Below are 23621 nucleotides of genomic sequence, written 5' to 3' on the forward strand. Positions count from 1 at the left end.
TCCTTATCAAATGGATATTCCTAACATTCTTTCTTATCTGCGTGAGCTGCTCAGTTCATGACTAATATTCTTCAGTTAAAACAATTTTGTCTGCCATACCCACCCTTTTACCAGTAGAACCACCTCTGCATGTTTAAGGGCAAATACTTTTAAAAGGCATCCTTCACATCACATGAACAAGTAATTAGGACTGTTCATAGAGATCCATGTGATATAACAGAAGTAAACAGGATATATTACTATGCAGCTAAATTGATAACTGATAAAGTTATACCACAAGAAAACAGGGTAGTGAGGGAAAGGAAGGGGAGAAATCAAATACTATTATGGAAATATCAAATAGAGAAAACTATAAAGCAGTTAAGACAAGAAGTGTCACTGTTAGAAGACTATAGAAGAGGGAACAGATCAACAGAAATACTCAGAAAGATAGACATGATAAAAGCAATGTGCAGTATTAGAACAGATCAGGATCTGTCATGCACTATCGCAAATAAACTGAAAATCTCAGCACAGGCAGAAAAACTTAGAAGATACAAAGACAAATATAAAGGAAAAGTACAAGATATGCAATTTATTGATGACCCAAAAAAGTTTTATAGAAAATTGGGAAATAAGGTAAAAGGAATTGAAAGACCACCAAAAAAAGAAGAAATAGATACATTTTGGACAAGTATCTATGAAGATCCTGTGGAACATAACTTCTTCTTCTTTTGGCTTTTCCTGGTTAGGGGTCACCACAGCGGAACTCCGGTCCGCTAATGATTAGCAGTAGATTTTTTACGGGTGCCGAGGTGCCAGCTCGATGCCCAATCTTCAACAAAGGCACACCCATTCTACGCATGTCTTTCGTATGCCACTCGACCGCAGGGAGGACATGCAAACTCCACACAGAAGGCACTCCAGCCGAGAATCGAACGGGAGAACCTGTTGCTGTGAGGCAACAATGCTACCTCTGCACCACCGCGGCTTACATCCTGTGGAATATAAAAAAGATGCTAAATGGATAGAAGTAAAAGAAAGAAGAAAAAGTGTAAAGGTACAGGATATGAAATGGGATGAAGTAACAATCAGAGAGATTGAAACAAAGTTAAGAAAATCCTCAAATTGGAAAGCCCCAGGACCAGATATAGTACCAAACTTCTGGTTAAAAGTATTAACATCTTTGCACAAAGATTTAGCCATGATTAAGTATTATTTATATGTACACCCTGAACAGACACCAACCTGGCTAATAACAGTAAAAACAATGAACCTGAAATCTACCCTAAACATTTTAGACCAATAACCTGCTTTCCGACAACGTACAAACTATACACTGGAATTGATGCAGACAGAGTTTATAGTCATTTAGAAGGAAACTCAATTATAGCAACAGAACAAAAGGGCAATAAAAGAAAGTCATTTGGAACAAATGATCATTTGTTGTTAAATAAAGACATAGTGGAAAACTGTAAAAAGGGAAGAATTTAAGTATGGCCTGGTTTGACTACAAAAAAGCATTAGATAGTATTCCACATTCATGGATAAAAGAGTGCTTAAAAATGTATAAAATACACCCTACACTGATTGATTACATTCCAGTGACCATGAAACTGTGGCAGGCCACTTTGCAATTAAGCCATTATAAAGGACAACTTATTATTTCAGGGATAAAAATCCAAAGGGGATATTCCAGAGTGACTTTCTGTCACCGCTGCTATTCTGCCTGGCCCTTAATTCATTAAGCTGTCTACTTAACAGCTTAGGTCATGGCTATAATTTGGCTCCTAGAAAACAACAAAGTGCAAAGACTTCTCATCTTCTCTTTGTCGACGATTTGAAACTGTGTAGCTCATCAGATGAGGAACTTAAAGCACAACTGCAAGTTGTCAAAAGCTTTTCAGATGATATAAGAATGTCATTTGGTCTTGATAAATATGCAAAAGCAACCTTTAAAGCAGGAAAACTGCAGCATCAAGAAAACAGCTTGGGACAAGAATGTGATATAAAAGAACTTGAGCAAGAGGGAGTGTATAAATATTTGGGAATTGATGAAGGATCAACAATAAAACATGAACAAATGCAAATAAAACTTAATAAGGAGTATTTCAGAAGACTTAAATTAATCCTGAAAACAAAGTTGACATCTAGCAACAAAATCCAAGTGTAAACCAGTTTGCTCTTCCTGTCCTAACTTACAGTTTTGGAGTGATTGACGGGCCCCAAAACGTGCTGGATAGATTACACAGGAAAACAAGAAGGATGCTTCATGCTCACCAAATTATTTATAAAAATCACTGTATACCAAGATTATATATTTCCCATTCCGAAGGTGGGATGGGCCTCCTTGAAATTGATTACATGTACAGATCTGCAATCTGGGGACTCCACACATATCTGCTGACCTCACTAGACCCAAACATAGTGAACATTTTGAAACATGAGGAGAATAAATCTAAGATAACTTCCCTGCTTAGGCTAGCAGAAGCATATCGGTGCCAAGCAGGAATGGAAATCAAACCACAAGTAGATAAAAATCAGACAGCAACTGAATGTGCCAAAAAACAAAAGAAAGAATATAAGATGAAGGACCAGATGAGAAGGCAAGAAATGTGGAAAATGCATATAGTTGCACGTATAGAAAATTTGTGGAAGACCATCATGTTGATCAGGAATGAATGCAGGAATGGATAAGGAGAGGCAAATTCAAACCAAGAGATGAAAGGTTAATACTGGCCGCACAAGATAGTGGTCTACGTACAAGTTGGTTTACAAAGTCCATTGAACATGTGGGAGAAACAGACAAATGTAGGGTTTGTAAAACAGAATTGGAAACAGTTGCACAACTCGTTGCTGGTTGCAAAATACTAATGGCAGAAAGACTGTATACTGAAAGGCTTAATAATGTGGTGAGACTGTTGCACTAGAGATTGTGCAAACATTATGGTACTGAAGTGGCTGAAGAACACTGGAAATATGAGCCAGAAAGCATCATAGAAAATTATGAAGTCTACATCACATACGATAACTCATTACCAACAGTTCAAAACATAGATGCTAGAAAACCAGATATAGCGGTCCAGGAAAAGAAGACAAAAGTTGCATTGATCATTGAAATCACCACACACAGTGACTATAGTGTCCTGCATAAAGAGAGTCACAAAGTCATAAAATATCAGGATTTGTAAGCAGAAACGAGAGCTATGTGGAAGAAAGATACTCAGATAGTTCCAGTAGTAGTAGGAACAATGGGTCTTATAAAAAAGCATCTACAATCCTATTTAAATACGCTACCAATACATGTAACTCCATACAAATTACAGAAGGAGTCATTACTGGGCACATTGCGGGTGCTACAAAGAGCACTTTTGGCTGACATCAAAGAGTGAAACAATACTAATTTCATGAACTTTAATCGTACTTTGACTTAGGAATGGGGTCCATTCCCATCATGGTATTTGAAACCCAAAAGATTTGGAGAAATTAAAAAAAGGAAGATAGACCAATAACTTGCCTTCCAACGACGTATAAACTATACATGGGAATTAATGCTGACAGAATTTATAGTCATTTAGAAGAAAACTCAATTATGGCAGTAAAACAAAAGGGCAATAAAAGAAAGCCATATCGCACAAAGGATCATTTGTTGTTAAAGTCATAGTGGAGAACTGTAAAAAGGGGAAGAATCTATGTATGGCATAGATTGACTACAAAAAAAGCATTTGATAGTATCCCACATTCATGGATAAAAGAGTGCTTAAAAATGTATAAGATACACCCTACACTGATCGACTACATTACAGTGACCATGAAAACATGGCAGACCACTTTGCAATTAAGCCATGATAAAGGCCAAATTATTATCCCAGGGATAAAAATTCAAAGAGGGATATTTCCAAGGTGACTGCTGCTCTTCTTCCTTGTCCTTAACCCAGTAAGCTGTCTGCTTACCAGCTTAGGCCATGGCTGTAATTTGGCTCCTAGAAAACAACAAAGCGTAAAGACTTCTCATCTTCTCTTTGTCAGTGATTTAAAACTGTATAGCTCATCAGATGAGGAACTGAAATAAAAACTGCAAATTGTCAAAACCTTTTCAGATGATAAAAGAATGTCATTTGATTTTGATAAATGTGCAAAAGCAACCTTTAAAGCAGGAAAACTGCAGCACCAGCAAAACATCAGTTTGGACAAGAATGTGATATAAAACATCTTGATCAAGAGGGAGTGCATAAACATTTGGGAATTGATGAAGGATCAACAAAAAACATGAACAAATCAAATAAAACTTAGTAAGGAATACTTTAGAAGAGTTAAATTAATCCTGAAAACAGTGTTGACATCCAGGAACAAAATCCAGGCTATAAACCAATTTGCTCTTCCAGTCCTAACTTACAGTTTTGGAGTGAGTGACTGGCCCCAAAATGGGTTGGCTAGATTAGATAGGAAAATAAGAAGGATGCTTCATGCACACCAAATGATTTATAAAAATATGTGCATACCAAGATTATATATTCTCCGTTCCGATGGAGGGACGGGCCTCCTTGAAATTGATTACATGTATAGATCTGCAATCATGGGACTCAACAGATATCTGCTGACCACAAAAAAACCCAAACGTAGTGAACGTTTTGAAACATGAGGAGAATAAATCTAAGTTGACTTCTCTGCTTAATCTAGCAAAAGGATACCGGTGTCAAGCAAGAATGGAAATCAAACCAGAAGTAGATAAAAGTCAGGCAGCAACTGAATTTAAACCAAGACATGAAAGGTTAATATTGGCGGCTCAAGATAGTCGGCTATATACACGCTGGTTTACAAAGTCCATTGAACACGTGGGAAAAACAGACAACTGTAGGTTTTGTAAAACTGAATTGAAAACAGTCCCACACCTCCTTGCTGGTTGTGACATACTAATGGCAGAAGAATTCTATACTGAAAGGCATAATAATGTGTCCAGACTGTTGCACTAGGGGTTGTGCAAACATTATGGTATTGAAACGGCTGAAAAACATTGAAAACATAAGCCACAAAGCATTACAGAAAATGATGAAGTTTACATCACATGGGATCGCTCATTATCAACAGTTCAAAAGATAGATGCTAGAAAACCAGATATAGTGGTCCATGAAAAGAAGATAAAAGTAGCATTGATCATTGAAATTGCCACACCCAGTTACTACAGTGTCTTGCTTACAGAGAGATACAAAGTCATAAAATATCAAGATCTGGAGGCAGAAATGAGAGCAATGTTGAAGAAAGATACCTAGACAGTTCCAATAGTAGTAGGAGCAATGGGTCTTATAAAAAAGAATCTACAACCGTATTTAGATATGTTAAGAATACATGTAACTCCATATGAATTGCAGAAGGAGTCATTACTGGACACATTGCGGATGCTGCAAAGAAAACTTCTGGCTGACATCAAAGATTGAAAGAATACTAATTTATTTCATGAATTTTAATCGTACTTTGAGTTAGGAATGGGGTCCATTCCCTTCATGGTATTAGAAACCCAAAAGATTTGGAGAAATTAAAAAAAAACAAGAAAAACTATTCCACCTCCTTTAAACCTGAACTATGTCTTAGAGAAGTTAACTGTTTCTTATTTTGAACCAGACTCTTATACTGTTCTAAAATTCTGTATACAGAAGTCCATGTTGTTATTGGCCCTTACTTCAGCAAAAAGACATTCTGAGTTATAAGCCCTTATGGCTTCTAATCCTTTTCTGTTTTTTTCACAAGGATGGGGTATCCTTGAGGACTAACCTTTCGTAAATGCCTAAGGGTGTCAATGAAATGCCCTTGATCCATTCTATTAACTTGCCTTCTTTCTTCCCCAGTCATCAATATAAGGGAAAAAGAATTCTGCATTTATTGGACAATAATAGGCAGCTTAGATTCTATACAAACTAAGAATATCAGAAAGTCTAATCAGCTATTTATCTTTTATCAGGGTAAAATGCTGGGTTGCCCTGTTTCCAAAAGATGGTCTCCAGCTGGATTTCCTTGCCACTCTTATTCTATTGTTCCTTTCATGGCAAATCACTTCTAGGACCAATCAAAGCTCATTCTGCTAGATTTGTTACCTTTTCTGGTGCTTTTTTCATGAGTCTGGATTAAAAAAACATTTTAGAAACAGCAAACTGGTCTTCCATACACACCTTTACAAAACATTACAAAATTGATGCCATGTTGAGGAACAGAAGTAGTTTTGCCATGTCTGTTCTTCAAGGGATGCTAGAATCCAGTTCTGTGGCTCAGTCTTCCTTCCAGATAGATTAAAAGCTTTGAGAATCTCTCAATATAAGAGCAATAAACAGAGTATAAAGGACTAGTCCAGATAAAATTACTTAAACTAACTGATCTGAGAGACTCTCTCTGTCTCTGATACCCTTCCCTGTGGGAGAACTAAAGACAGCTTGTTGAACTTTCCAGTAGTTTATTCACTTAAGCAGGTACATGGCTGAGTGTTCTTGTTCGGATATATATATATATATATATATATATATATATATATATATATATATATATATAGATATATGTGTGTGTGTGTGTGTGTGTATATATATATATATATATATAAATGATAATATGTGAGCAATACTGCAACAGTGATCAAATGAAGGACATAGTACAGTTATGTAAGATCTTATCAAAATAGTAGATATCTGAACTGATCACTCCTACAGTATCTGCACCAACCCTCTCCCACCAATTTTTTTTTCATCCAAGGTGGACCTCTCAGTCTGCTGAAATAAGTTGTGTCTTTTGTCTTTTTTGCCTCATTGTTTTCTCTGTTTGAGGCAAAAAAAGTTCTATGGAACTTTGCTGCCATACATTCTTTAGGTACTAACATGCTGTCTCATGCCTCGGTCATGAGGTAGGTGTATGGCATGAGAAGAAGGCACCCATGTTTTGCTACACTGGTTGCATCTGCATTATCCTTGGCAGGATACTCCCATATGTGAACAATACTGCAACAGTAATCAATTCAGATATCTACTGTTATGTAAGTTCTTACACAACTGTGCTATACTTCACACCACTGAATCAGCAGAGAAATCCATATATATGTGTATAGGATCATCATATGCGCAGATGTAATCCCATCCTTAAATAATGCTGTGCTACCATAAAGTGGGTTTTGAGCTTGACATAGGTTGTCAAAATGCCAAAAATTAAAATATAAATTTTATAGTGAGATGTGCATGTAGCTCAAGTATGATAAATGTCCTTCTCCAAGTGGTAATGACAAAGTTGTCGATGTTAATGCTCAATGTTCAGCATACTTCCTTCAGTTCAGCTTTTTATTTTGCATTTGTCTGATTACCTACAGTGGCAGTTAGATGAAGTCTTGAAGTTAAATTTGTTGAATGCTCATCTTTGATGCATGCTGGCAATAACTGGAACTGTTGTATCTCAAGGAATTGTACTTAACCTAGAGGTATGTCAACCCTGGTATTAGTTATAATATTTGTGATGTTTGTGGGAGTTCTAGTTCTGCTTGATGGACAGGAAGAGGTAAAACAGTTCTCTTTTAATATTTCATTGTTGCTAAATGCTGTTTTGTGTGAATGTGACGTGGCAAAAAATGAGATTGCAATTTTGACCATCAACTACGTACAAATAACCTATCTGAAATAAAGCACCTTTATAAGCAGAGGATCAAAATGTCTGTCTCAGTTTTGATATTACAGTTTTCATTTAGCTTAACTTGTAGTATAGTTTTCTAATTCCTCCTGAAGCAGTACATATCCAAATGAAGTAAAACAGGGCCTTGCAAAAAAGCAGTGTTGTAGACATAATTTAAGTTACAGTTACAAAATGCCTGTGATACAGAATGTAGACCAGTACATTTGGCAATAATATCAATATGTGAATAATAAATCTAATCATCTTTTTGAAGGTATATGTTCATTGCTTTGTAGTTTTAACTTTTTTTGACATACCAAATTCCTAGTTAGATCAGTTTCCTGAGAACTAACTGTGACTGTTGCAGTTTTTCGCCAGTTGATGAATTACACTTTTACTGCTTATTCCAAAGCTGCAGAGACCCCAAAGCTGATTATATTGGTAGCAGAAGTATAGGGGGATAGTTTTCTGCATGTATGTTGAAGGGCTGGACCTCCTTTGAAAAATGCAACATTTAGAAATTTTCCTTGATAAATAGTTTGAAAAACTGGTGTTCACAAAACTACCCTAGATCTCATTGTTTGTCAGAATTTAGCATTTGAGCTGTGGCATGCACGGGTGCTGTGCACAGATGTAGATAAGTATCTTACACATTATGTCCAGTACAACACCACTGATTACCTCAGTTCATGTACGAGTACCAGTAGTCTTTCAGTGTAAAATACTTATCTCAGTGCTCCAACCAACAAACAGGAGTACCTAATACATTACTGCATACTATGTGGGCCCATGCTATGGATGAAAGACAGTGCTGCAAATCATGACAGCACCACACAACACAGTGATGTAAGGTGGCTTATCTTGGCGTATTCGGCATTACCAAGTAGATGCGTATAGTTAATTGGCAAGGCAGACTGTACCTCAACATGCTGCCTTGCACCACTGCTGTGTGTCATCATGCATGACTGATTAACAAAGAAATTAAGCTAATAGGCATGAAGGCAGAGATTCGTTAGCATATTATTTAATGAGGGAGATCTGATGCTGAGAGTGCTCCCATTCGCAGGAACTCACCAGCATCTCACTGTGAGGATTAGTTATCTCTGTGTGTGGAAGCAGGTTGCCTGCATATAGGGATTCCATTTCCAGAAGAGATTTTCCTGCCATGCAACAGATGTTTTTTTTTTGTTTTTCTTTGTCTTTGATTTTGACAGTATTAGCTAGCAAAGGAGGGGGATCTCTGTGCCCACAAATGGTTCACCATCCATTTTTATGTAGCCAGATTCCTGTACATTACTATGTTGGGACCAACACATACAGTGGTGGCCTACCATTTATGACCGCGTCTATATTACATAATCGAACTTTTAAAAGTTTGAACATCATATGGTCGACACCATATGATCGAACTTTTAAAAGTTTGAAAATGTAATAAAAAGAAAAATAAACCAAAGAAAAAAACTACCTGAATGGTTTAAGAAGGGGGGCAAGCTCCCCTGCACCCCCCAAGTGACAAAATCATGGCATTTGACCACTTGTATTTACAAATGTTTTCAGTGATATTCCCTATGACACTGCTAAATACATTTGATGATGTTACAGTAAAACAACAGTGTCCCTGTTGGTATTATACTTCATTATATATTTAGATCTGTGAGCAGTATCCTGGCTTAGGTTTTTTTTTCTGAGCAGTACTGAAATGCAGCCTGTGAGTTGATTGCTTGCATGATATATATGAATAGCCCATCACCATGGAGGTGAGAATAGATTCCTCAGTCAGCTCACTGAAGAGAAAGGACAGTTCTTCTGGCTTTTAGTTGTATTATAAATTCTTTTTTATTTTCCATTAAATAACTTTGAAATAGAGTGGTAGATGAGTATAACAACTTTATTTTGTATACTTTCTAAGTTTTTCTAGATTATGACAACATATTTCATACACATTAGGAAAAGGCCTTCAAACATACTTAAATCGGACTGGCCAGACCTCAGAAATATTGGGTTACTAAGTCTGTAGAAAGCCCCCCCCCCCCAAAAAAAAAAAAAAAAAAAAAAAAAAAAGAAAGAAATAAAACAAGAATTGACAACACAGATTCCTTATGAACAGAATCATGCTTATGTAAAACTTCTTTCAAACTCAGTAATCCTGTCAGGAAATTACTGACCGAACTTCCGTGGTTGACAGCTGCCCAGATAGTTCCAAAATCATTGTCAAGTGCCAAAATTTGAAGGCTATTTTGACAACTGTTAAAGTAACTGCCAAACTGCAGCAATTCATAGTTAAAAAGAAGAAGAAAATCAATTAACTGACAGTTACATCACTGCAAAATAATTAATAAATAAAAGATCTGTGTGTTTGGGGGGAGTATATGTGTACTTACTTGTTCACTGCTATAAAGTACAATACAAAATTGCATTGATCCATTTGGGGTTCTTCTATCTCCGTGTTACTGTGCCATTTTGAGAGCTATAGCTCAGGTATTTAACAGTAGTGCTTATTCCCCAACAACCACAGAACAAAGCTATGTTGTTAAAATTTATATTCCATCTAATAAAATGCAAAGCAAAATTATACTAATCCATTGATATAAGTAATATAGTGTCAAATGTTAGTTTCTTGTACTGCTTTGAATCATGCCTACATAAACCTATGACCTAGACATCCAGAGACAGACACACTTATATACATACATACATACACCCACCAAATACCCACATAGGTACATGCAGACTCACAACCACACAAGCATATAGATACATAAATGTACATACAATGCAGATTTTCATTCAGAGAAACATATTCACTATTTTATTTTTAAAAACACAATATGTGATATGTTCCACTAAATAAATAAGGAAAGGGACTTATTTTTTTCTTAAAACAATAAAAATTTTAACAAAACTCAAACAGAGAGGCCATTTGCTAAAGTGCAGTAATGCCCCCCCCCCCAGGATAGACTTTGTAGTGAAATAAAAACCTTGCAGGGGGATCCTCTCAAAAGGCCTAGGTTTTCTGTTATTTTCCGATAAAGTCCACCCCATTGGTTATTACTGTTTCATTCGGATATAAATTTCAGAGTGCTAGACACAATCAGTATACTAACAGCCTCTGGGGAGGGAGGCACAATGAAAAATGCAGACAAAATCCCAAACTACTCTTTACTTTGCCAGTAATAAGGCAGTTGTACCCAATGGCTCATTTAGTACCCCTACACCTCAGTTGCTGCGACAGTCCTCTTCTTCTCATTTAAACTCTTGCATCTTTTCATCTCCTTTTATCGTGGGGTAGGATATCATTTACAAAGCAACCGGAATAGAATTCATTCAAATCTTTGGATAAAAGATGTTTTTTACAGAAACCAAATTAAAATTTCTGTTAAGGCCCCTTCATCCTTGATAACCATAAAGGCATCACAAGGAGGAACATGGTGTTACAGAAGCATTTTTACTAGTCTCAGAGAGAGATCTGGGGCTTAGAAACCAATTTTAGATTGCGACACTACATGAGCAAGTATCTGAAAGCCATGAATCTCAAATTATGGCATTTCAGTAGTTTAGTTCCCTTCTGTTTTGGAGAACATAAATAGCAACTTTAGAGTTGAACGATGTTTATTGGTATGTCTGTATTTTTCTACTCCACATACAATTTTCAAGCAACAAGTAGAAAAACAGCACTTTGTCTTTTTTCTGACTGGTCAGATATACTCTCAGAGTATTCTGCCAGAAAAGCACTCAGACTGAAAGAAGTGTCCATTTATCCCAGTACGGATACCCAGCCGATTCATGCTCACCTAAGTTAACAGATAATAATTAGTCAGAATACAGTGATTCTGTTTCTAGTTTCATTGTGTTAATAATTAATATAAGCAAATTGGATTAAGTTCCAGCACAAAGACATTTCTAAGAACAGGCCTGAATTTCTCCCAAAAAGAAGTCTTTCTCACTCAGAAGAGTGTAGGACATAGATTCATTCTTCCAGTGGGGAGTATTCCAATCCCTCATTGAAAATGTTCTACTAGTAAATACTCACATGTGAGTCAGCATCATGAGGGTTCCATACTTCTGATTTCATATGACAAAATTCCAATATTATCCAAGGAATCTATTGATATTGCCAACATCCTGGCAGATAGGTTCAGTGCTAACCTTACCACTCTCTCACCCCCTAAAGGGTCCATCTCCATACCAGAAGAATGCAAAGTTCCTGTAATCACGGCTGCACAGGTAAAAACCACACTCTCCAAAGTCAAGAACACAGCATCCATGGGACCTGACAACATCCCAGGCTGTGTTCTACATGAACTACAGAATGAACTGGCGCCCCACCTAAGCACCATGTTCAATCATAGCCTCACCTCAGGCTTTGTGCCCACTGAATGGTGCACAGCGATGGTTATCCCACTCCACAAAGGGAGAGCCACCACCGACCCCCGGGAACTACAGCCCCATTAGCCTAACGAGCCTGGTCTGATAGACTTCTTTGAAGCAGTCACCAAAGCCATAGATGAGGGTAAGGTGGTTCACACAGCCGATCTAGATCTTGCCAAGGCTTTTGACACCATCCTCCACTCTAGAATTATAGATAAACTCACTAAACTAGGTATAAATCCCTATGTCACAAGATGGGTTGCCAACTGGCTCACTGACAGAACCCACACTGTGAAAGTAGCATACTCCAAATCTGACTTCAGACCAGTGACAAGTGGAGTACCACAGGGTTCAGTCCTGGGTCCTCTCCTTTTTGGTATCTACTTTTCTGAAGTACAGGCTAACACAGAGGATCTTTGGCTAACTAAATTCGCAGATGACTGCAAACTAGGAGCCATAATCAAAACTCCTAACGATGTGGACATCCTACAACAGGGCCTCACTGAGACAGATGCCTGGTGTCAAAGCCATGGCCTCAAGCTAAATGCCAAAAAGTGCATTGTCATCTCCTTTGGTAAAAACTCTGTACCTATGAGCTACCACATAGGTGGTAGTCTACTTAACACTGAAAGTGTGATAAGAGACCTTGGGACACATGTGGACAGTAGTCTATCCTTTGATAATCACATCGCCACAGTAGTCAGGAAATCCTTCTACGTGGCACACCACATCACAAAAGGTTTCTCATCCAAGAAAAAAGAGGTCATTGTTCCCCTCTACTTGTCACTCATTAGACTCATTATAGAGTACAATACCCCTTTTGGTATGTACCTCACAAGACATCTACAACAACTGGAAAGGCCCGCAGAAATACCTCACAAAGAGGATTATCTGCCTCAAACAGATGCCCTATGCTCCAGCTTTACTCCATCGCATATCGGCTACTCAGAGGTGATCTCTGCCTAACATACAAATCTTTGTCAAACCCAGAGCTGTTGGACATGCTTCACTTAAAGAAATCCCAGTCCCTCCGAGCTACACACTCTATGTACCTAAACCTTGTCACCAAAATAAAGAGAACATGCTGGAGGGATATATTCCTGTCCCAGAGACTTCCCATACTCTAGAACAAACTACCTATCTATATCAAACAAAGCTCCTCATTAGCACTCTTCAAGAAAAATCTTGATGATTGGATGGGAAATAGGAAATTCACCCCGGGGATCACCTCTGGGGCTCTGCTTGACAGGGTCACAGGAAAATAATTTTCTTGGGTGGCAAAAGCCAGGGTACCTTTTTGGCTAGGCTTATATAGGCCCTAGGGCCGATAGTCTAATACCTATCTATGAACCTATGAATAAGGTGGTAGATCCTCTAAGACAGAAGCTTCTGCTAATGCCAACCTAAGGAAAGGAACTGAAGTGGTGGGTGGATATAGGTCCTTTGACCTTGATCTTGACTATGTCAGATTTCAGTTGTGGTATGCATGTGGAGTCCTAGCAAGTTCACTGAGACTTTGCTCCTATTGATAACATGCATATATCAACCTCAAAAAGATGTTAGTAGTTCTATTAGTCCTAAGCATTCATAAAATGCCATCCCCCAGGTGCCTTGGCTGCAGCCAAATATTACTTGCGCAACAATAATGAGATGCAGACAAGTAGGATGGCAGATGGTTATATGTATGTGCAGACAAGCCATGCAGATATTGAAACTAGTATCCATGCATCTATAGCTAGAAGCAATTCATCTTCCATGTACAGACAGTGGAAGACAGTATCAAGTGAACAGCTTCCTATGGGTCAGCAGTGGCAGCTTCATTCATAAAGTCTCCAAAAACTGACATTTCCCTGAGGTAGCTAGACAGACATCTGTTTGAATTCCAGTAAAAAAACAGTTGCCCAAGTTCTGGGCCACAGCCCACTGTGCTTTAAGAATTTGGGGAGTCAAACTGCTTTAACCATTTTTGCAGTCATCCTTAATCAAAAAAAAACTATTAAAATTTGGACCCCAGTGAATAATGGTGGCTGAGGCAGTCTTGGTTGTCCCTTATTAAGGAGATAGTGAGCATTACCTACAACTTGCTAAAACGACACCTAAACCACACATGGTCATCACATACTCATCATCTGGGTCACACAATTTTCATTTGTCAGCTCATGGCCCTATCCTTTTATAACCTGTATCACCTTCTACACAACAAGCATTTCTGCCAGTCCTCCTTAATTTCCTTCCTATCTTAAGACCAACTTTACATTCGAATGTCTTTCTGACCTTCCAGCTGTATCCATCTCCTTTAGACAGTCTATATCACTCTTTTATAACCGGATTCTATGCAGTATGTACCCTAGTATTCTTATCCCACAATCCTTGACTCATCAGCTGTACAATGTCCTCCTTAGCTTTTGTATTTATTCCTAATATCTATACTGTAGCCCTCTTTAGCAATGTCATAAAAGTCATATATGATGTCTGCTTGTCACATATATTGCACATTGTTTGCTTGCTAAATGTTTTATACTTGGAATTTAATATCATGCATAATGTCACCACAGAAGAAATATCTGTTTCATCTTTGTATAGTGTCACTACAGAACAATTACCTGTTTGTATCTATATGTTTTATGAGCTATCTATGTAATATATCTTTTTATTTTTTTTTCTTAAGTATTTTAAATGTATCTGCTGGATCTTTTCCCCCTGGGACTCTGATGAAAATGAATTTTGCTCAGTCAGATATTCTCAGTAAAGAAAGTTAAATAAATAAATAAGTGTTGATGTGTGGAGTACTTTACCAGCTTTGAAAGCTAATAAAGCTCTTAGCGAACACTGTGAAATAGACACCACAACAGGCAGAAGTTACGTGCTATAACTAAACTGCTTTAAAACTGTTAGACACTTCATTCTATCACAGTTTGTATTCTAACAGTTTTTAAAAAGTGTTTTCCTTCTACCACTGTTCTTTGCTCACTGACACTGTCCACTTTTAGTCCATAGTGCTAGACCTGATCTTATCAGCATTGGAAGGGGGTCCTTAATAAGCTTTGGTTATACACTGTTGGTTTTGCTCAGTCAGATATTCTCAGTAAAGAAAGTTAAATAAATAAATAAGTGTTGATGTGTGGAGTACTTTACCAGCTTTGAAAGCTAGTAAAGATCTTAGCGAACACTGTGAAATAGACACCACAACAGGCAGAAGTTAAGTGCTATAACTAAACTGCTTTAAAACTGTTAGACACTTCATTCTATCACAGTTTGTATTCTAACTGTTTTTAAAAAGTGTTTTCCTTCTACCACTGTTCTTTGCTCACTCTGTCCACTTTTAGTCCATAGTGCTAGACCTGATCTTATCAGCATTGGAAGGGGGTCCTTAATAAGCTTTGGTTATGCACTGTTAAGATAAGAGTCTTCCACTAAAGAAACAAAGTTTATCTTTTTCCTGATTTTGGAGCTTAATCATGGTCTTCCATGCACTATATAAATGTTGTTGTTCTTCTTTTTTCGGCTTTTCCCAGTTAGGGGTCGCCACAGCGGAACTCTGGTCCACTAATGATTGGCAGTAGATTTTTACAGTGCCGAGGTGCCAGCTCGATGCCCAACCTTCAACGAAGGCACACCCATTTCACGCATGTCTTTCAAATGCCACTCCACCGTGGGGAGGACATGCAGACTCCACACAGAAGGCGCTCCAGCCAAGAATTGAATGAGAGAACCTCTTGCTGTGAGGTGACAATGCTACCACTGCAGCTTTGTTGTTGTTGTTGTTTGTCTTTCGGCTTTTCCCGGTTAGGGGTCGCCACAGCAGAACTCCGGTCCGCTAATGATTGGCAGTTGGTTTTTATGGTGTCGAGTTGCCAGCCTGACACCCAGCCTTCAACAAAGGCATGCCCATTCAACGCATGTCTTTTGAACGCCCACTCGACCACGGGGAGGACATGCAGACTCCACACAGAAGGCACTCCCAACCCAAGCCGAGAATCGAACGGGAGAACCTCTTGCTGTGAGGCAACAATGCTACCGCTGCACCACCGCGGCTTTACTTTTAAATATTTACTGTGAACTTCAGTATAAATCTGTATGAGCAGAACAGTAGTCAAATAATGATATTTTATATTCATATTATGAAGTGCAAAATTGCGATAGACTTTATATTTACTTAACACAATATATGTTTGACAGAGTATATCTGAGGATGGTCAAAATATGATATGTGAAAGCAAGGCAGAAGATTACATGCTATAACACTCCCTTCTTTTTTAACAACTACCTTTCCAGATAAGAGAATTGTGGAGCGCGATGATCGAGTTCAGACTGTCTGCAGTCAAGATGGTCGGCAAATGCTGACAATTACAAAAGCAAGAAACAAGGACGCTGGCATGTACGAGTGTGTGGCTACAAATCCACTAGGCACAGCTGCCAGTTCCTGCTCACTCGCTGTAGCAAGTAAGTGCAAATACAAGTGGCATTGTTTTCTTTTGTTTTCATTTAATTGCACTTTTTTGCATTTAAAATGGGTGCTGGTCAGATGATAGGAACCCACATTATTTATTTTCTTTCCACAGCAAATTACCACTAATATATTAATTTTGATTTGCATATGCAACTCTGCTTGGGTAGAATAGAATAGTTTCATATTTTGTGATTATTTTCTATAAATATTTATCTAGACAGACAAAATCATGAAGACTAATTCCAAATGTGATAAGTAATTCATAATAAAACAAGGTATCTCCTAAAGTAAAACTAAAAAGTAGTGTAAACAAACAGAGAAAAACATTATTATTTTGGAACTGCTAAAAAATAAATATCATGCCATTTTTTAATCATTGTCATGTGCTTAAAGCTGGAGTTTCAAGAGCTTACTGTTTTCATAGAAAGCAGCATAATTGTCAGAACAATACTTTAGTTCCATTAATAAAATATGGCACATGCAATACATATGGGCACACAACACACACTCACACACACACACACACACACACACACACACACACACACACACACACACACACACACACACACACACACACACACACACACACACACACACACAAACAATACCTGGCAAATGATCAAAGGAACTATATATTTATATATATTTTGAAGAAGATAAACGTAAAGGTTCTTTTCACCCTTTACAAGCCCGTAATTGTGCACACCTCCCAAATCAAACAAAATGACACATGGTAAGCCTGATGTAAATTTGTGTCTACCCATCCAGTCATCATGAGTAGTCTTAAAGGTAGACAGCATAGTGCTTTGCTTTACCTGTAGTGGTAACTTATCCCATAGGCTGAGAATTTATTCAGTTAAGAAGCTATCCCGCCATCAAGTCTTGATTATTTGTTAGAATAGATTTAGGTCCTTAGTGTAAGTATTTGTACAGCCACTGGATTTGTGAGAAATAGGATTGGGTCTTTCATGGCACAAAAAGCAAGATGCAGGTCACCTTGGAGAGCTCTGTAAGATACTGAGTAAAAGGGGAGATGTGCCACTGTATCGAGACTTGAGGGATATAAAGTCTGGAATTTTTCTTGGTTAAAATCAATGGGGCTTTCCATTTGAGCAATATGCTTAGATTTGTACATACCACAGGGGCATTCTATTAATTCTGTTCTCTGCTGGATCTGATAGGGGAACAGTACAGTTGTAAGATGACATTTTTGTATCTTGGAGATATTTCCTTGCGAATAAACTGGGCTACTCTACATGTTATATATAACTACTATATTTCTATATACTAACTCCAAGGACACTCTTCTTCAGTGTAGAGAGAATGCTTCCTCCAAGACAGCACAACTTTAGGCTGTAAATATTTGCAAGCTTTACACTTATTCTATTCTGAGAATTACAGTTATATTCTCAGAATTTCAAAAAGGACCTTAAACTTCTGTAACAGTGTTAAAAAACATGGACATGATTCTGCCAAACCAAAACCCTACAAACTCTAACATAATACAAACAACTAACAATCCCTTGCTGTAATGAAGTTAGAATCCTTAAAATATATTATTTCAAGTACCGATATGAAACTGTTTCTGCTAAACAGTTCTAAATTACTGTCTGAACTCTTGCATCCAGGTAACTCCATTAATCCCATTCCCAGCTTTTCTGACACAGAAGCTGGTAAACTACCCAGTACTTCGTTTTTGATTTCACCTGTGTTAAAGCAAGTCTGGCCCTAAAAGTCAATACAATCATACTAATATGCAAATAATAATTACTTAAACAAACCTATAATCTTGCTATTTACACTTAAAATAGAACCCAGCTTAGGAAACTGAGAATCACAATTTCTGCTCTTTCATGCCTGAAGCAAGTTATATGTGTTAGACAGAATGGTATCTATAAGGAGTCAAAACTCATGTTTAAAGAACATATTAACAGTTGGGCAAACTGCATCACCAACAATTCAACTAAAAAAAAAAAGCCTAGAAAACTCAATCATCCTTCTGAAACTTTGGCTGGGATCCTTTCCATAAACTAAGTTGCTGTTACATTTACTATTTTGCTTTTTCATTAAACAGACTTATTTTAAAACATGATGTATAATTTTAATAGGCATCTATGAACAGGTCATACTAATCCACCTTACTTATGACTACAAAATGCAGATCTACTTAATTTTATGAATGTCAGGCTCACTGAAACCCGATGTACCAGTTATACTATACCACTACATTACCCAAGAGTAGTAGTGATAGTATAAAAGCACAATTTTACATATTATTTTAGGAGGACTATGTCCCCCTGTACCCTCAGTAGCACCATGCCTCCACTCTCCAGATGTACTATCTCTGTGTCACATCAATACAGCGAAAAAGAAAACCATGGCGCTGTGCCTGAGTTAGTACTCAGCAGGGATGAGTGTTCTCCCATATTGGGAAGAACAGGGGAGGCACAAACATTAGAATTCAGATTGCCATCAATTAAATATATTGTTATTGTCATCTCTGAGGTGGAGATAATATTGTTAAATTGTTTGCGATATTTATTTAACTTTGTTAAGCCAAATTATATCCCACAAAATTCTATACAATTCATTACAACTGCAATAAGCAATTCTAAAAAGATACACACCAGCAAGATAACTAAGATCTGAAGTTCTTAACTTGCTAGAAACTATAAATTCATTCAGTTCACATGGTTCTGATATCCCCTGTCTCTAGCTAACAAAACTTTGGAACAAACCAGCCTTCACCTTAAGACTGGAACAGTGTTATAATTCATTTACCATTCATCATAAACAGTACTTTAGCACCCTATAGGAGTACCTGCACATTGGAACACAATCACCAAAAACTGCATCTTCCAATCACCTTAGACACTTTTATAACTATTGTTTATGTGCAGTCTGTCTTGATGCCCACTTAACTGCCACCTCTAACATTACGTCGTAAACCAATAAAATGATACTCAAAACACTACTCCCTTTTATTTTTACTCCAAACTCTGTCACAGACCTGTTTCTAATTAAGATCCGACAAATTCAATTGAATGCTTTAAATAGCATAGTATTGCATATTGCTTTCTGTGCTGATAACAATCTATAAGTAATTCCTATGAATAAACGTACTGTATTTTTATGCAAGTATATCAGCTAATAAATTACTGTATTTTGGAACTTTTTTCCACAGGCCTCCAGTTAAAATAGGCTATTCCCATATAGGCAGTCTAATACAATTTATAATTAAATAATACTTGCAAACAAAAATAAACACATAAAGGAAGTGAATAAGGCAGTAGGATAACATCTCTGTAAATGACAAGGAGTGAACATAGATAAGGAAATGATGCAGCTAGCCAGCATCAGCTCAGTGCAGTAGACAGGAGGCAGTAGCACTTCTGGAAGTTACTAGTACGTACTGCTACAGAAGGTGTTTGCTGAAAATGTTTGTACTAGTTTTTATTGCATAAGGCTGAACTACTTGAAGACAATACATCTACAGTGAAATGGGTAAAAAGAATGGTAAGGTTTTGGAAGAAAAGCATATTTAATGGAAAACAACCTTTTCAAAATAGCAGCTGTTTCAATTGTTTTAATATCAGAGTAATTATGAAATATAGCTTCATATTATCTACTTAACTTTGCATTAAGTGTAGCTTTAACTTATCAAGTACCTGTTTGATCAGATCTCCTTTGGGCAAGCCCTGCAGCTTGACTTTGTCACATTAGATTCAGACCTTTGTGATTATGCCTTCTACCACTCTATAATTACTACCAACCTTTTCATCCTAACCCATTGCTCTCTCAGAGTTTTTTTCTTAGTTTCTCTTTTCCTGTGTTCCTCTGTTCCATTCACTTTTATTTATTTAATTGTGTGTGTTTCTATTTTGCAGGGATTCCTGGCAAGCCTGGCACTCCAGAGATCCCACAGAAGTACAAGAACACAGTCCTGGTGCTGTGGAAACCTGCTGACAGCTTAGCACCCTGCACATACACTCTGGAACGAAAAATGATTGGTATGCTTTAGTTTCCTTGCAATTTTGCATTCTAGTAAAATAAATGCATGCACTTTTACATCTTCTTCTTCTCCTTTCATCTTTTTCCCAGTTACGGGTTGCCACAGCTGTCCACTCATGATTGGCAGAAGGCACACGCATGCAAGCACTCATGCCTTGGGCCAATTTGGAGTATCCAATCCACCTACAGCATGTCTTTGGGATGTGGGAGGAAACCAGAGTACCTGGAGGAAACCCACATGACCACATGGAGGACATGCAGACTCCGCACAGAAGGCACCCCAGCTGAGGATCGAACCAGAGAACCCCTTGCTTTAGCCATGTCAGAGTCCTTTCCAGTGAAAGAAATATGAAAGTGCGGTATATAGAATGCATAGCCTGTTACAGTCAAATACTGATTTTTTTTTTTTTTTTGAAAACAAATAATTTTGTCAGTGGAAATATGAAATGTAGTGAACAAAAGGTCACTGATACCATGAATGTATACAAAGGAACAAAGAGAAGAATAACTTTTTAAATACAAATGCAAATGTTTATGTACTGCAAAATTACATATCTCCAAATGTCGCAGAATTTATGATATAAGCAAACTCCATTGACCTGAAATTACAGATGGAGCATTGTATATTCAGCCTGGCATGATGTCAAATGCAACTGAAAGAAATTGCCCCTTAAATACTTTGGCTTATAATGTCTTCATTGTTGCATTCAGCAGAGAACTATAATAGCAGGAAAGCACAAATGCATAGTGGAATAAGCCAAAAGAAAAAGTGGCGGCACAATAAACTGGAGATCGCTTAAAAACAAGAAGCAAGTTTAATTAGCGCTTTCGGAAAGGGTACTACCTTTCCTTCATCAGACATCTTGCAACATAATTAAATTCCCCTTATATAACGTTACTTGCTGTTAATTAATCACAATCAATTAACCAATACAAGAAATTTAAAATAAAAGGAAAAGCAACAGTTAAGCAAATATACTTAAACTAAACAGTAAACAGACCTTAACAGCTACAGACTAAAAATCCTTAATCTATTTGGGTTGGATACACCATTACCTTCTTCATTGAATACAAATTAATACATTATTATTAAAAATCCTATAAGTTATTAAATTCAGTACATAGAAATATATATTTATATGTATTGAATATAAATAAATAAAATGCTATAAACACTTTCTCATTCCCCTAAAACCAGAGTGCAGCAGACACAAGTGAAGGACAACCTATACAAAAATTTGTATTCAATGAAGAAGGTAATGGTGTATCCAACCCAAATAGATTAAGGATTTTTAGTCTGTAGCTGTTAAGGTCTGTTTACTGTTTAGTTTAAGTATATTTGCTTAACTGTTGCTTTTCCTTTTATTTAAAATTTCTTGTATTGGTTAATTGATTGTGATTAATTAACAGCAAGTAAGGTTATATAAGGGGAATTTAATTATGTTGCAAGATGTCTGATGAAGGAAAGGTAGTACCCTTTCCGAAAGCGCTAATTAAACTTGCTTCTTGTTTTTAAGCGATCTCCAGTTTATTGTGCCGACACTTTTTCGTTGGTTTTACAGTTTTGGAGTTTGTTTGTGGTTGGAATAAGCCAAAAGAGGACTTGACCAATACATTAACATAAATGGCAACCATATCTTTCCATGTGTTGATATGGTCTCTATAGGTAAGTACTATAGGCAGCACTGCTAACAGGAATTATGCAAATTGACGTGAAAGAATATTAAGGTATATTTTGTGTCTGCAGAAATAGTGCGTGGGTTATGTTATCTGATTCATCATTATTGCACAGTATTGTCAATATTTAAATAGATCAAAGCTCACTAATGATGTATAGCTTCTTGACTTATTAATTCGGAATAATGAGACCTTGAAAAAAAAATGCTTGGTTAAAAGAAGTTCCACGTCACTTGATGCACATAAATAAATCAGCTTGCCAGTCTGTGCACTCGATGGGACAATGTCCAGATTTTTAATAACAGTGTAAGGGAGCTAACAGATAATATGGCAGTCACATGAGGCATACATGAGCTATTCTGGAGGCAGGAAAGGGATGCTGCATTTTGTGAAGAAACTGAACATGTAATTATTTTTAATTTTGATGTGTAAGAAAGAATAACTCACATTTGTGAAAAATGACTGCTAACTACTCAGCTAAGATACAGTGTGTGACTGATACAACTGGCGTGCCTAAACTGCTTTAACTCTTAACATAGCTAAACCTAACAATTGTAGGATTTCAGACTTATCTATTAAAAAGTTAAGGACCATCCCTGCGAGAAAAGAAGAAAAAAAATACAAACTCTGCTAAGACTCAAATAAGATCCATTATTTGGCCAGTACAACTGTTGTACCTGAACTGCTTCACTCCTTAACATAGCTGAACCTAACAAGTGCAGTACTGCAGAGTAAGCTACAACTTTTTGGTGAGATATGTATTAGCATGAAAGTGTCTGTCTTATTCTATCACCATCAGCAAGCAATCCTCCAACTAATGTATTCATAATACATTTTATAACTTTTGTATGAGCTTCCTGAGACTTGTCTGGAGTTCCCCCACTCTTTCATTTCAGTACAGTCCTTCAGTATAGTAACACAGATTCCACCGAGCAACATGCTGGCTTAACCTTAAAGATATTCAGTAAAGCATGTATGTGCATGCTGAACTTCTGAATTTTACTCATAACTGGAGCAAATAATTGCTCTGTAAGCAGGGAGCTAATAAATATCCTTTGTGACAGGAAGAGCAAAGAGCATTAGTTAAATTAAGAACAACTGTTTACCGTCACTTTCTAGACAAACTACTTGTACATGCTTATGTGCTTAAAAGGGATGAAAGAAATACACAAAAAGATAAAACACAACCACCACTACTATTTTTTAATAAGATTTACTAGCTAGTGCAACCTGCTTTGTTTGCCCTCAATATGCTCAGGCTAACTCTGCTCCCTATCATAACCCCAATTCTGCCCCCTCCTTAGTCTACATTTATACATCCGTTCACTCCTCCCACCAATCCCCTACCTGTTGCCTTGTTTCAGTAACATTCCACCCAACAATCCTGTTTCCATATCACTTCTCCCACCAATCCCCTACCCAATCCCTAGTTTCAATAACACTCCACCCAGTAATCCTTTTTCTATATCACTATTTCCACCACCTCTACAACAAATAA

General features: G+C 37.2%; 1 protein-coding gene across 2 annotated transcripts in view; it reads left to right on the plus strand.

Annotated features, from left to right (window-relative positions):
- The window catches only part of SPEG (striated muscle enriched protein kinase), a 2687905-nt gene that overhangs the window by 2473120 nt on the left and 191164 nt on the right, over positions 1–23621 (plus strand). For both annotated transcript variants that reach the window (XM_044075871.1, XM_044075873.1), the window contains 2 exons: positions 16258–16425; positions 20323–20445. In XM_044075871.1, the coding sequence (XP_043931806.1) occupies positions 16258–16425; positions 20323–20445 (291 nt within the window). The remainder of the gene's footprint in view (positions 1–16257; positions 16426–20322; positions 20446–23621) is intronic.

This window comes from Protopterus annectens, chromosome 6.part1, assembly GCF_019279795.1.
Source record: "Protopterus annectens isolate FY-2018-M chromosome 6.part1, PAN1.0, whole genome shotgun sequence".
Classification (NCBI taxonomy): Eukaryota; Metazoa; Chordata; order Ceratodontiformes; family Protopteridae; genus Protopterus; species Protopterus annectens.